Source organism: Haliotis rubra, unplaced genomic scaffold (genome assembly GCF_003918875.1).
Source record: "Haliotis rubra isolate DU_JTF1 unplaced genomic scaffold, ASM391887v1 Scf214, whole genome shotgun sequence".
Classification (NCBI taxonomy): Eukaryota; Metazoa; Mollusca; class Gastropoda; order Lepetellida; family Haliotidae; genus Haliotis; species Haliotis rubra.
This window is the reverse complement of record NW_025766159.1, coordinates 1524753-1540126: the sequence shown is the minus strand read 5'-3', so window position 1 is coordinate 1540126 and position 15374 is coordinate 1524753. Positions and strand designations below refer to the sequence as shown.

Genomic DNA, 15374 nt, shown 5'->3' with positions numbered 1-15374 from the left:
ATAATCAAGGGTGAGACATCCATCCCTAGTAACTACAGTCAAGGGTGAGACATCCATCCCTAGTATCTATAATCAAGGGTGAGACATCCATCCCTAGTAACTACAGTCAAGGGTGAGACATCCATCCCTAGTAACTACAGTCAAGGGTGAGACATCCATCCCTAGTATCTATAATCAAGGGTGAGACATCCATCCCTAGTAACTACAGTCAAGGGTGAGACATCCATCCCTAGTATCTATAATCAAGGGTGAGACATCCATCCCTAGTAACTACAGTCAAGGGTGAGACATCCTACGTGTTGTACACACCTTCTGTCAAGTGACTCAAGTCCTGCTGCACTAAGGAGACATGGTCTCTCTGAAAATATATACAAAAACAATTGGCTAGAAAAAGTGCAACATATAACTGTTGAAACATATGATGGTGAAAAACAGCTACAGCTAATTTAATAAAAGATGGTGAAAAACAGCTACAGCTAATTTAATAAAAGACGACACGATAATAGACCCACAAGGTTCTATAGCTCATCTGCTTTAGAAGAAAATATTGTCTGCGACTTCCATGTTAATCTGATGACAAGGACTGTTTACCACAATAAGTGCACTGGGTTAAAAACATTAGTGCCATAGCACTGAAACTCATTCATCTCATGGCAAGGGTGTAAACTGAATTCTGGAGAAATCACTGAGAATGTCCACAAAGACACGGATACTACATTTTGTCTGTAAGTGTGTACATGTGTGTCCAACATTATATTCAATTCTTGTTGTGTCACACAGGATTTTCTGGTTTGTCCAGGACAATTCAAAACGTGATTAATAATATGTAAGTTTATTTACCTCCATATTATCATCATCAAAGGCTTGCAGCTCGTATCTTTTCTATAAAGGAAAACAAATAGTCTCATCATGACAAAGAATCAATGGCAATGAAGAACTTGCCGTGTTCCCCTTAGTTCCCATTGAGAGAAATTATTCCAGGTACTTCAATATGTCAGTCATTTTCATAACTGAAAAAAAAACATACTGTAATGATAAGAGACTTGCACACAGTCTACATGTAAACTTAGCCAGGCGAGCCAGACCGGTCCCCTACCCGGATGTGCCTGCCTTGCACGTGCTTCTCGCGAACCGTGTCACCTTGTACACATCGCATTCAGTGTCTCAATTAAACTTGTGCTGTTCAGTCGTCTATTGTTGGTCCTCGTCCTAGCATCACATTGTTACACATACCTGACCAATATCTGCTGAATTCAATTTAAGTGATCTTTCAGATTTTGCAACATATCAACGTTCTTAGTATTCTTAGTATTAAATGCACTATGTTTATTTGCAGATAATTAGCCAGATAATTACAGGCAGCATTGTGAATACTACTATCACATAATGATACTTGACTAAATATCAATGATAATTAAGAAGTCAGTTTTATAAATCAACTTTAATTACGTTGATACTTCAACAGAAGTATGTATCATTTGTCACCATGGTGATACAAGGCTTGAACATGCCTGACTATCAGTACTATCAGTGGAGGAGAGAGGTTACACAGACGTCACACAGTAATCATCTGATTCTGTTCTATTTTCTAAAAATATTTCCATTTTCCAAAGGTTAATCACACCCTTACAACTAGTTGAGAATAATTCTCCCAAATTTATCCTCATAACATTTCTAGGTTTGTGTCAGACTTCCCGTGAGTGTTAAACATCTATGATCTGCATTACTTTCCTCCACAGATTCCTACTGTTCAGATCAGAGTTAAACCCCCTCACTCCCCCCATGGCACCTAGTTACCGTGTCCACAGCAAAGTGGTCAACTCCATCCAGTGTGATGTGTTGTGGAAGAGTCAACAGAGACATCTGAAAGCAACAAAATCTTTCTGCCATTTCCATGTATAAACAATTCTTTATACACTATTAATATTAAGTCATTATTATAGACTTACAGACTTCATCTGAGGTCTTACCTGCTATTTTGGAACCCCAATAAAAGGAAGGTCAACTTCGAACATTTCTAACCCTATGAAGATCCGGGTTAGAAATACTTAAATTGATCATGTATATTGAAGGAGACAACTGACATGATTGGGTGATCAACACTGTATCCCAACTGTCAAGACCAATGCTCATGATGTCACTCACGGGACTATCTCTCACTCAATTAGTTTACAGACCACTATTTGGTTGGAATACTGCGGAGTGGCATGTTCAGCAACAAAACAAACAAACAATAACATCATAACAAGATCAGTTTTGATACATGCATCAATGTCCATTGTTTGAGACTATATAAAATTGCCTTCAAATAATGTAAATCTAACAAAGTAAGGTTTAGAAAATTTCAAAATAGCAAAATGCAGAAGTTAAGCTGATGACCAATGCATGTGAAAAGTGTTTTTGAAGAATGTGAGAAGGTTCAAGTAATGGTAGAGATTCTCTCATTTGAGTCCAAATAGTTTTGGTGTGGGGAGGACAATTTGTGCAAAACAATTGCTAAAAAATATATAGGAATGCTTGTACTTTCTATTTAGTTAACCATAAGGCAAATTTCAATTACAATTTCAATCAAGTGTTCACAAAACCAATTTAAAAAGAAGAGAAATGTTCTTCAGAATATTCTGCCAACACCGATACATTCAGAAGAAAGCAATAATGCTCAATTAAATGCATTATTTGCATATAATAATATAACACTATTCTAATTTTTTAACTAAAGTCAATATTATGTAATTTTCTGAATAAAATTGATATTTTATACTTATCCTGACTCATGTATTTTTGCTTGTCTCCTTCCTCTTGCTAACGTTAGTGGAACACTTGTATCTCCTTTTTGAAGCTCCCTTCAATAAAACAGAGGTAAAATCACTACTCCCCACGAGTTATCTCCCTCGCCGTCTTGGCGGGAAAACGGCGCCACCCGTCTTCCCACGCTTCACTCTCTCCGAATTACTAGCCCGACACTTTAATTTACAGGGAAATCCAAAGTGTCTAGCGGGGAGGTTGGGAGGGCTTACCTAATGAGTCAGGATAAGTATAAAAATGTAATTTATTCAGAAAATTACATATTTTTCCTTATCCTGACTCATGTATTTTTGCTTGTAGAATCCGTCGGATTTGGTGGTGGGTCAAGCCACATCTGGATTCCATGTAGTGATTTACATCTTGTATACCCCCCTATGGGAACTTCCTGGTAGCACTTCTATTTTACTGCTAGGCTCTGCTGCTGCTGTAACCCTTTACTTCCAGCTTTCTCTGATGGGGGGACCACAATTGTTAACTTTTGGTCCTTGCTTCTGTTAACATTTTATGTGGATTTTGCAACTCCATCTCTTGATGCGAGCATCAAGTGGAGAAGTGACCCTTTCCTGTACGAGTATGTCCTTACAAGTACTGGGTCATATCACTTATGCTAGTCTGTCCTTAGACGTGCATATAGACTCTAAAGCTGAACTCTCCTGAGTGTAGGCTTTTGCAAGTCATGTGATAAAAAGGGCGAGACTCCGTCTCAGCGCCTTTGAGGGACTGTCAATTGTTGTGCTACAACAAGTGGGCCGAAATGGTGAATGCCGGAGACATCCTCGGTGGCGATGTCCCTCAGGTAATGGTTGGCAAACACCATGTCCGATTTCCAGAAGCAGCCCTCCATTATCGTCCTGATAGAGCAATTCCCATGTAGAGCGAGTGTTGACGCCAGAGCTCTAACTTCGTGTGGGTTGGAGGCTCTTGGAGGATCAAGTCCTGCTGCTTTGTAGGCCAGTAGTATGACAGTATGATATCGTAGTGCGGGAGACCTCCGTCTGTGTCGCTGTTGATATCGGGACGAAAAAACGATTGAATTTCCGTCTCCTGGTTCTGGATCTTTGTAGGTAGACTTTCAATGCTCTCACTGGGCACAAGGATAGGTCCTGCGTATCCTGTGGTCCAAGGACTGATGATAGTGCTGGGATGTGGAACTGTCTGTCTGGATGACCTGGCAGTTGATTCTTTGCTATGAAGTCCCATCTCAGTCCTATATGCACGATGTTTTGATTTTCATCAAATCGTGTTCTCTCAAAGTCCAGAGCATGTATTTCCGACATCCTTGCTGCTGTCGCTAAGGCGATCAGGAACAGCGTCTTCTGCGTCAAGAACTCAAAAGATGTCCTATCTAATGGTTCGTAGACGTCACTGGTGAGATGTCGTAGAACTATGTTGAGGTCCCACGCCGGAGCTTTAAATCTCTGTTGTTGGTCCTCCAGTTTAAAAGAGCATAGTAAGGCCAGTAACTCTGGTACTTTCGTCAGTTTGCACTCGTCCTCATGGTGATAACTGAGCTCAATGCCGCTAGGTATGATGAGAAGGTTGACCCTTTTAACCGCTTCGTTTGTCTTAGGTGACAAAGGTAGTCCACCACTTGAGGGTGTGTCGCTTTTATGGCTGTGAAGCCGGTCCTCAAAGCGTATGTCTCGAAGCTTCGCCACTTGTCGTCGTACAAGTTACGTGTAGACTTGCGTAGAGCTAGTGTGACTGCTTTCGCTGCCCTGGCGGAATATCCTCTCATGTTCAAGCACACCTTGATACAGTCCACATGTGTAGCCGGAACACCTCTGGGTTGCCGTGCGCCTGCTTTGTGTGAGGATGTACTAGTAGATTCGTCCACTCTGGTAGTTGCAGTTGAGGCGGTCCAAGTTCTTGTATGAAAATGGGGAACCATATTCTCGCTGGCCAGTATGGCGCGACCAAAATCAGTTGTAGGTCCTTCGTCTGACTGATTTTCTGCAACACCCTCGGTATTAGAGCTGGTGGTGGAAACGTGTAAGCGTTTAGTCCTTCCCAAGAGATGCTTAGAGCGTCCATTGCCCATGCTCGTGGATCTGGTATTGGTGAGACGAATGTTATGAGTTGATTGTTGAATATTAGTGGCGCTCCCATCTCTTGTATGATCTGCTTGAAGATCTGTGGATGAAGCATCCATTCTGTTGGGGATGGCTGCGTTGGACGGGATAGTGCGTCTGCTATCACATTCTTGGCTCCTGGAATGTGGCATGCTCTTATGTGGATGTTCAGGTTGTCTGTTATGCTGAACAGTTGAAAGCAGTGGTCCAGATGGTTCGCCGACCTTGTTGATCCTTCTGTTTATGTAGAACGCCACTGTGGAGTTGTCTGTATGTACCGTCAGATGAGCATTCTTCAAATGCTGGTCCAGTGGAGTATGGCGTTTATCACTGCTTTCATTTCCAGCATGTTGATGTGCAGATCTTTCTCTTCTATGGTCCATATCCCCGCTGACACTTCGCTGTCGAGGTGTGCTCCCCAACCTTGGAGAGATGCGTCCACGTAGAGATGCGTCTCGCACTCCGGCTCTGCTAAATAGGTGCTTCTGCGACCATTCGATCTCTGGGTCCACCATATTAGATATGGTTTTAGTCTGTCCGGAAGTCCGAAGGGGTCCGGATCGTCCATATGTACATTCACGAAGACCTGTAGTGGGCGTAGTTGTAGACTCCCTCTGTGTGTCATGTCCTGTGCTGATGTGAGAAGACCCAACAGACTCTGCCACTTCGTAGTAATAACGGAGAGAGTAGTGCTTGAGATACAATGGCTTGTAACTAGATCGTGAAACCCTTACCGGGTCCGTAAGGGAAATGAAGCGATGTCCGACTCTGTGACTGCCATCGTTGTGATGTCTATATAAAGTAGTCTGGCTGCCGTCACCCAAAAGTCCGTCCAACGTATGTTGCTGCAATTCGTCTGATGAATCGTCTTCAATGCTGACAGGGAAGGTCTCTAACCCCGTGAAGGCAGCCAAATCACGCAGGTCCCATCTAACTGGACTGTAATTGAGGCCTTCCTCTCTCGTTGACAGGTTGTTGTCACTTGTAACCCATTTCCTGACATGTGAACTACGTCCGACCTCTGCGCAGGGCGTTGTCTCTCATGGTCCAATCAAAATAAAGCATTTTGATTCCTTTGGCTTCCCGCGATGTGACGTCACCGGTGTAGCAGGAAAAAGGTCCTTGTAGAATCTAGTGCCGCCGTTGATATCTTATCAACACTCGGTCTTGTCCGTAGCCTTCCGGAGTTACACGAGTGACCACGTGTATGGAGGGTTGAATGGTAAACGTGCGAAATATTTCTCCGCGTAATACCGATGTAGGTAGGCTGTTTCCCTGGCTGCTGTGACTGTTACTTCAGTCCTGAAGATAATGCAGACGTCCTTTTATACAGATGATCAGCTGAAGTCTTCACGGCCTCAGTGCTGCTATTTGTAGACTGCATACATCGATCTCAATGAAGCGTCGTAATTGTAGAGTTGATGATGAACTTTGTTGTAAATTCTACCCAGGGAGTCGTCGATGATTTTGTAGTTTCCTAGCCTTAGCAAGGCTGCTACTGAACTACGCCACTGTGAATATCTGCAGATCTGTACGGAAGTGAAGATCTCTATATGGCCATGAGCCGTTATTTTCTTCTGATGTAGATATATCTATCAATGTGAATCCCGTCCTGGATTCAGTCTGAAGGTTTGCGCCGGAGATGAATTCGGACAAGAGTACCCCTCTTGAACTTCAATACATGTCCCTCAGTCTTTGCGCCGGTGAAGATCTTTCCCTTCTAGGGTGACGCTAGGTCCAGTCCAAAATGATGATACCGCCATCGTGTCCACTGGTATATGATGGTTGAATATCCTTGGAGATCTGCCTAGTGATCTGCGTGGCGGTCTGCGTGGTGCGTCTGTATGGCGATCTGCGTGTAGGTGAGCGTCTTCTAGTCCGGGATTGCCTTCCTGGCAATGTATTCCAAAGTGGTGAATCCCGTGATGATCTGTGAGGTGTTGTTGATGCCCTTGAAGATAACTCAGATGACCTTCGCGCAGGTGAGAAATTTTGTTGAGGTTCTGAGTCCCGAGACGTCTCTCTAGTCCTTCTAGGTGGTGTAGGTAGCCTGCGTGAAGGTCCTTTATTAGGCTCATCATCTGCTGACGGTCTCTGAAGATTGCGCCGTCCTGCGCGCAGGTTGCTGACGTCATGTAGCGTAGGTCTGCTTTATGACGTCTAATTAGGTCTGGGGAACGTCTATTTCTCCTGCGTGAAGGCTCGTCCGTGAAGACCTGCGCGCAGGTGAGAGGTTCTGTTGAGCGTCTGAGTCCTGAGACGTCTCTGCGTTGTAGATGGCCTGCGCGAATGCTCTTCATTAGTCTCATCATCAGATGACGATGTATCTCGGTCGGATGAATGTCTCTTCCTTCGCGCAGGATCGTTGACGTCCTGTATAGTAGGTACGTGAGTGCTGCATTCTCTTCCTTAGAGGGTGACGTCTGTATCAGGTCCACTGTTATGAGATCGTTGATCGTCCTTCGCTGGGGATCTGTGTGACGATCTGCGTGGTGATCTGCATGGAGATCTGCGTGGAGATGAACCTGTTGCGCTGCGTCTATAGGGCGATCTGCGCGGCAACCTGCGTGGAGGTGAGCGTCTCTAGGTTCATGAATGCCTCACTGGAGAGTCCCGTTGACGTCCTCTGGCCCTAGGCTTCTTCCTCTGTGAGGTGGGTAGCCTTCGTGAAGGTTCTTCATGTGCCTCATCCTCTGAAGACGAGCGTGCCGTCCTGCGCGCAGGTTGTTGACATCATGTAGCGTAGATCTGCTCTTGATCCTGGAGCTAGCTTCGCTGGAGGGCCTCTCCGATGTATCGTCAGTGTTGGGTCCTTCGTGCAGGTCCAGGTCGTCTCTGCGGGTGATGACTTGAGCATGAGAGCCCTGTGGCTGTCCATCATGTGATGCTCTTCCTGCGGGAAGCGCTTCTCCATCATCTCAATTATCTGCTGAGAGAACTGCTGCATGAAGGCCCCGGGTTGAACGTCTGCGATGATTGTAGAGCTGCCCTCTCTGCGCTGGTAGCGATATGGTCCAGGGATCGCTCATCTGCCGCCAGTGTAGATGGTAACTCGGACTGCGTGCTGTATCTCTGGGATGATCAGCAGCGGCTCATCATGAAGTCATCTCTCCTCCATCAGGACGATGTCGGCCGAAAGGTCCTTGTAGTCTGCGCAGAAGTCCCCGTTGAGCTGCTAGACGTTTTAGGGGTGTGAGGCTTCATTCTGCGTAGAGGATGGCTTCTTCTTCGTCTGCGTTGAGGGGTTGTCCGATGTAGAAGCCCTCTACTTCCAAGTAATGGCGGACAACATCCCACGCCCATCCTCCGAGGACACCTCCGGCAGGTCACTGGATGGAAGTAAGTCGTCTGACAGCAGTAGACAGCTCGTGAGGGACTCAGCCGGTTTATCCATGACTTGTAAAAGTTGCCTGGATTGTCGCTAGTACGCCTAAGTACAGAGAAAAAATATTTATGAAATTGAATTTCTGTTAAATGCTGATAAAGACTACAGCGAGAGCTGGAAGTACATGTTGTTGTGCAGCTAGGGCACAATAAATGTGGGTCTGCAGCAGGGAACCTAAACCTACAACGAAAACAGGTTTTCATGAAATGTAAACAACTGAACAATCACGTACAAAACCATGAATAAACAGTCAAAATACGAATACATTTCAAACCATATCGTTGAAGGATACTCCCTAAACCCCTATAAAGGTAATTTATAGGGTAATAACTAAATAATCAAAGGATATAGTGCCGTATTGGAGACACAGGTGCTCTCCCAACCGTCAACTAGGGTGAAGAAGGAGAGAGTGAAGCGTGGGAAGACGGGTGGCGCCGTTTTCCCGCCAAGACGGCGAGGGAGATAACTCGTGGGGAGTAGTGATTGTACATCTGTTTTATTGAAGGGAGCTTCAAAAAGGAGATACAAGTGTTCCACTAACGTTCGCAAGAGGAAGGAGACAAGCAAAAATACATGAGTCAGGATAAGGAAAAATATACATTATCATACATCCCTCTGGAGTCAATATGCATTTCTGTTGACTTTTTGTAGGCTGACGAAAATTATGAAAACTTTGTATTATATAACAAAAATCAATTGTTTCACAAACATCATATTTTAATCATAACTAAATTCTTCATTGGCAAATAACATTCTCCTACCTCAGCTGGCACCTTGATGAGCCAGAGTCTGAAGTTACTGACATCACCATCTAACTCATGAATCCTTGTGTCCGAGTTCATCGCTGCATTCCCATCTTCTGAACTGAAAGCAACCAAAGTAACTCAATAAACTGTGCATCACTGTTGATACGACACTCAGTAATGTTCACTCATCCCAGTGTCGTCAGCAGTGAGTGACCTGTGTAGTTGTGTCACAGCACCAATTAGATGCTGGGATAAGGCAAGGCTGATGCATTCACAAAGTGGTTTTGAGTGAGTGAGTTTACATCACCAGGGCAATATTTCTGCCATAATGCGATAAGAAATTGAATATAAATACTACATATAGTTTGAATAAGAAGCCTGTCATCGATTAACAGTACAATAAGTAGAAACATCACAGATACAGTTAAAAACAAGTTGATAGCAGTTAAAAGAAAACATTATTAACCAACAAGACGATATAAAAATGGGTTCTAGATTGCCACTAACTAAAGGTAGACCACCATACTAGGGACCATACGGACTGCATTTAGTGCATTTAAACTTCAGGCATGTAAATAAATACTCCAAAATATGTGTAACTTACACACGCTCCTAAGCGGAGAATAAAAGTGGTCTTGAAACTGATTACAGTAATCACATGATATCTACACCAAGATTTCATTGCAGTAATTATAAATAGCCCAAATACAAGTAACAAGGTGAACTTAATACGGACAATCTGTACACGGATAAAACTGATTGGTTTCAGAAGAGATATACTGAAAATGTGTCACCGTAACTGGATGAACAGGTACAAAGATCTCAGCAATGCCAAACATCAAATACAAAATAGAAGTATTGTCAGTTTATCAAATTATGCATTAACAAATGATATATGATATAATAATGAGCACAAAGAAAATATTGCTGAGGTAATTCAACATGTTTCTGCTTTTCAGGGTTCACAATGTTTTGTGGAGATGTCAAACTACAGGAGCTTAAAACTAACTGTCAGTCGTGATGTCAGCCCAGACTGTTCAGGTCTGGTGTGGGGGGAAACCTGAGGTCCGCAAGCCCAGCCTTGTGGCATCAACACTCTCAGGGGATGGAGCTACTGTCAGTCGTGATGTCAGCCCAGACTGTTCAGGTCTGGTGTGGGGGGAAACCTGAGGTCCACAAGCCCAGCCTTGTGGCATCAACACTCTCAGGGGATGGAGCTACTGTCAGTCGTGATGTCAGCCCAGACTGTTCAGGTCTAGTGTGGGGGGAAACCTGAGGTCCACAAGCCCAGCCTTGTGGCATCAACACTCTCAGGGATGGAGCTACTGTCAGTCGTGATGTCAGCCCAGACTGTTCAGGTCTAGTGTGGGGGGAAACCTGAGGTCCACAAGCCCAGCCTTGTGGCATCAACACTCTCAGGGGATGGAGCTACTGTCAGTCGTGATGTCAGCCCAGACTGTTCAGGTCTGGTGTGGGGGGAAACCTGAGGTCCACAAGCCCAGCCTTGTGGCATCAACACTCTCAGGGGATGGAGCTACTGTCAGTCGTGATGTCAGCCCAGACTGTTCAGGTCTGGTGTGGGGGGAAACCTGAGGTCCACAAGCCCAGCCTTGTGGCATCAACACTCTCAGGGGATGGAGCTACTGTCAGTCGTGATGTCAGCCCAGACTGTTCAGGTCTAGTGTGGGGGGAAACCTGAGGTCCACAAGCCCAGCCTTGTGGCATCAACACTCTCAGGGGATGGAGCTACTGTCAGTCGTGATGTCAGCCCAGACTGTTCAGGTCTGGTGTGGGGGGAAACCTGAGGTCCACAAGCCCAGCCTTGTGGCATCAACACTCTCAGGGGATGGAGCTACTGTCAGTCGTGATGTCAGCCCAGACTGTTCAGGTCTGGTGTGGGGGGAAACCTGAGGTCCACAAGCCCAGCCTTGTGGCATCAACACTCTCAGGGGATGGAGCTAATACTGCTTAAGTGTACTTTTCTTTTCAAACATAATAATACAGAGGTGGATTCAGTAGTAATTGAGGGGTTTTTTGCCGCACTCATGCGGCTTAGAGGCTTATTTTTATGAAATAAGTTCCCCAGCCCCCAATAAAAACGGCGCTGGTCTATCGAGAGGCATCCTTCGATGTGACTCCAGCCTAGACCCAAAGTTCCGAGCATTGAAGTATCAGCCGGCTTGCCAGTGTGATGGTTAGAGCGTTGGACTCGTAATCCAGCGTTTGCAGTTCGAGTCGGGGTAGCGATGAAAACACTTTTGCAAGTCTGAGTTGAGGTGTAAAGGTCAGTCCTCCTCGCAGGAGGAGTGATCTGTCACATGGGCACGTGAGGTAGGGGGTCAATCCTCCTCGGAGGAGGACTGACCTGGGAAATCTGTGTCGGGTCATTCCTCCTCCGCCGATGACGACCGCCCACAGGTTCTGGCCGAGCCATGTGAATGTTTTCGACAAGAAGCCCAGCAACCAGGACACGATGCTGCCCAAGATGCCTGGCAGGGCTTCCGCGGCCAGTCTCGCCAGGGCTTCCCCGGGCGATTTCAACTGTGTTTTTTATCCACCACCTTGTTTGGGTGGTGGTGGTGTCGGTTTCGTACTGCTGCCCGTCAGCGCTAAGACGAGGGTCAATACGATGAAGCCCAAAGCCGTAAGAAAGCTGGCGATGGTGATCCCTTGTTCCCGGAACAGATTTCGGATCCTGTCGGCCAACGTGATGTCCTCGTTCAACACTCGGTCAATGGTTTCGCGCACGCTGATCTGGGAGCAAGAAAATCGCGATATCGCGGACCAAGTCAATCCCTGGGAAAGAGGACGCCACTTCCAATCGGGTTGATCTTTCCTCTTCCAAGTTGCGCAATCTTTCTGTGATCCGACGTTGGCTGAATTTGTCCTCCGCTCCGTCAAGTTTGGTTTTTTCACGCGCGATATGCTCATCGAGCGCGTCCAGTTTGGCTATGTTGTGGTTTGCATGGCCTTGTCCAGCCCTCGCAGTTCCCGAAGGTAAATTCGAACCCGGGCAAGCGTTCGTTCTGGTACGTGGTCAATAGTTTTTCGACCTCGTTCGATGCGTCTTGAGCGCGTTGTGGTACGTCTCTCAAATCATCTTGACCGACTGCACCCCCCAGGGCATCGAGCTCGGTATTCGCCCATAAAGCCTTGTCAAACTTCCCGCTTATTTTTTGTCGATAGCTGGTTATATTTAATTTGTCACGGAGAAAGTCGGCACCCTGGTGACTGGCAAGTGTGGACAAAGCGAGAGGTTTTCTCGTACGGGAGTGCATGAGATCGATGCCCGGAGCATCTTTCCCTCGCAGTATCCCTTTATGATCGAGTTCGAACTAAGAAGGATTGCGATAAAGAGGATCTATATTTTCTTTTTGCTCCAGGGCATCGTAATAATCATTGACAGTTGTTTTTAGCAGATCATCGCCCATGTTTCCTTGCGCAAATGAGGTCTCCTCATCATCATGCAACTGGGTTCTATCGTCCCCCAAATCGTCCATGGGAATATCGTCAGCCATGATTATTTATTTATTGAACATATATTATATATTTTTAATATAAAAATGGCACGAAAACTCGATCCTTACCGAAAATTGAGAGAACCCTTGGCGGTCAAAGCCCTGGGTCAATCCGTGACGATCACCAACAATCTGAGCACGATCGACGAAAAACAAACGCTGTTGGTGCCCTTTCCCAACCTAGGTGAGAACGACGTTATCGTTCCGGGGACGGCTCGCCTGTCCTTCCAGATCAGTTTGGAATCCAACGATGATAAGTGAGAAGTCGTGGGGAACCTGGGTCACTCCATCGTGAAGAAAACGACCATCAAAATCAGCGGAAACGAAATTTTGAGCATCGACGACAGCGACGTGTTCTTCAGCTACACGGACCTCTGGAGAACCGCGAGCGAACGAGAATACATGAAGTACCAAGGGATTTGTCCGGCCGAGTGTCCATCGACTCGGTTGCGCGTGGGGTATAGGTTACAGTTTCGACCGCGATGGCAGAAAACACATGTGGCCATCGCCGAGGCGTTCGGGAACAGATTTTGCATCCCGCTCGACTTCGAGTTGCTGGAGGGTCACATGCCGTTTTACCAAGCCGCGCTGGATGACAGGCTGGAGTATGAACTCGCCTTTAACGATAACACTCATGTGATCGTGACGGAGAACGGCGAGGAGGGTCGCTACAACATCGACAATATTTCGCTGGAGTTCGACAAGGTGACGAATCCGGAATTGGCTCGACAGATTCGCAACCAGTATTCGGGCACGTTAGCCATCCTGCACGATCGCATGCTGGGTCACCGGAAGATCGTCGCGAACAAGAGTGACACGCTGTGGAATATCAATCTGAATGTACCCTCGTGATCGATGAAAGGCATTTTGATCCTGCCGGTGGAAGAATTTCCGTCGTTTTGAAGGGTCAACGAAAAGTATTGGAACCCCGAGATCACGAAAGTGGAGGTGACCGTCGAGGGTATGCCCAACCAGCTGTTCAGCCAAGACATGCGTGCTTACCATCAGTGGGACGAGATCCAAAAGTTACCGGTGGGCGCTTGATCAACGCGATCGTCAAGGACCTCAGTCTCGCCTACGTGTTGGTAGAAGAGTACCTGACGACCAAGTACGCGCTGTGGCTGGACATGCGATCCATGCGATCCAGGGACGACGTTGCGGGTGAACAAGACGTACACGGAGAGAGCGTGGTGATGACAGACCCAGACGCACAGGGTGGATCCTGGAACGCGTCTGCAGGACTGGTTGACTGCTTATCACGGTAAATTGAAAGGGGAGTCGACGATGTTCCTCCTGGATGACTGCAGCGCCAACCTGGCCTTCTGGGGCCGGCACACGAAACACAGCGTTTAGGTGCTGACGCAAAAATTTAGCTCTGTGCTCAAAGACCTAAGGGAGCAGACGCGATGGGTGGCCCTGTTTCACTGCAAGGACAAGGATTCATTCTAGGAATGCTTAAGAGAAAACAACGTGATTCCGAGCAAACAAGAATGCGACCGCGTGAAAAAACAGCTCGCCGAAACAAAACACGTCAAACTCCTATTGAAAACGGACCAACCCGTAGCATATAAAGTTAGCTAGCTTAAGCAAACTGTACCAAACTTAAGCAAAATTCTAGCAAAAAAAATTAAGCCACATTATAGCTTGCATGTTCGAAATTTCCGTGGCATGTCACTTGACTTTCCTATTGCTGTGCTTCGCGTACGTGGGATTTGATTTTATTAGATTTAAAAATAGTTTGCTATATTATAAGATGGAGTGCAACGAACTGCTCGAGCAAATGATGGAGAATAAACACGACACCAAGCGGGAGAGACTGGTGGCGCTGGCAGTCGGTGGCAAAGCCAAACAATTCTTCAGCGGGGATCTCAATCCCTAAAATTTTTTTAAAAATGTCCACCAAAGACGTTGACAAGTTGTACGCGTGATACAAAGCCCGACTCTGTGCCGAAATGACGAAAACCATAGGATCGACCATGACGCAAATCTACGTCGGCATCGCGTCGTATTTCCTTCCCATTCCACCCAAACGTCGCCCGTACATGTGGGAAGACCTCGAGAAAGATCCGTTCATCGACCACGCTTTGAGCACCGTCAGCTACGAAATGTTTCATCGATACGGGATGCTGCTGGCTCCTCTGACGGCGAAGCATTGCCTATTTAAAGAAAAAAATATAAACCATACTATACAAGATGGAGGAACAACAACCACCACCACCACTGACGAAACCTGTCCCAGAACAACCATCAACAACGGAGGAGGAACCGATTTAGACCGTCACCCGGAAAAAGAATTCCCAAAAAGTAGCCGCCGGTCACAAAGGCGAGCTGGCGAAACAGCAGACAAAAAAACCTGAATGGGTCCAGTACGCCGTAGTGGCGGCATGCATCGCTGTCATGACCGCATGGCTGTACAAATTCAAACCGGCAGCACCTCATTTAGAAGTAAATCCTCATATCAGGTTATAATTCCCCCCCAAAATTAAAAAATTATATATACACACCATGCCTAACCCTGGAAAAACGTTCGTCAACGACGCATATCACCAAACAAGCGGCACCCAAACTCGATTTCAACCTGCAAGACATGGGCATACTCATGTTCGACCTGGGACTTGCGATGGCCACCAAAGACATGCTTGTCGAGCAAGGCATCATTCCGGAAAACATATTGCAATTGAAAAATTATAACGTACATATAAAGATGGCAACGGTCACGATCATGCTCGGCTTTTTCGGGGAGCAATTATCTCTTTCCCCGATTATGAACGTCCAACGCGGCCGAAATCGAAGTGGAACGGAAACGTCACAATTTGACCGTGGAGCAACTGCAGGCAAAAAAAATCAA

General features: G+C 46.2%; 1 protein-coding gene across 1 annotated transcript in view; it reads right to left on the bottom strand.

Annotated features, from left to right (window-relative positions):
* Window positions 1–296: 296 nt before the first annotated feature.
* The window catches only part of LOC124276866, a gene marked incomplete at its 3' end in the record, with an annotated part of 32918 nt that continues 17840 nt past the window's right edge, over window positions 297–15374 (bottom strand). Inside the window, exons 3-6 of the mRNA XM_046712532.1 lie at window positions 9024–9126; window positions 1798–1863; window positions 841–882; window positions 297–358 (exon numbers count right to left, since the gene is read on the bottom strand). Coding sequence (XP_046568488.1) covers window positions 297–358; window positions 841–882; window positions 1798–1863; window positions 9024–9126 — 273 coding nt within the window. The remainder of the gene's footprint in view (window positions 359–840; window positions 883–1797; window positions 1864–9023; window positions 9127–15374) is intronic.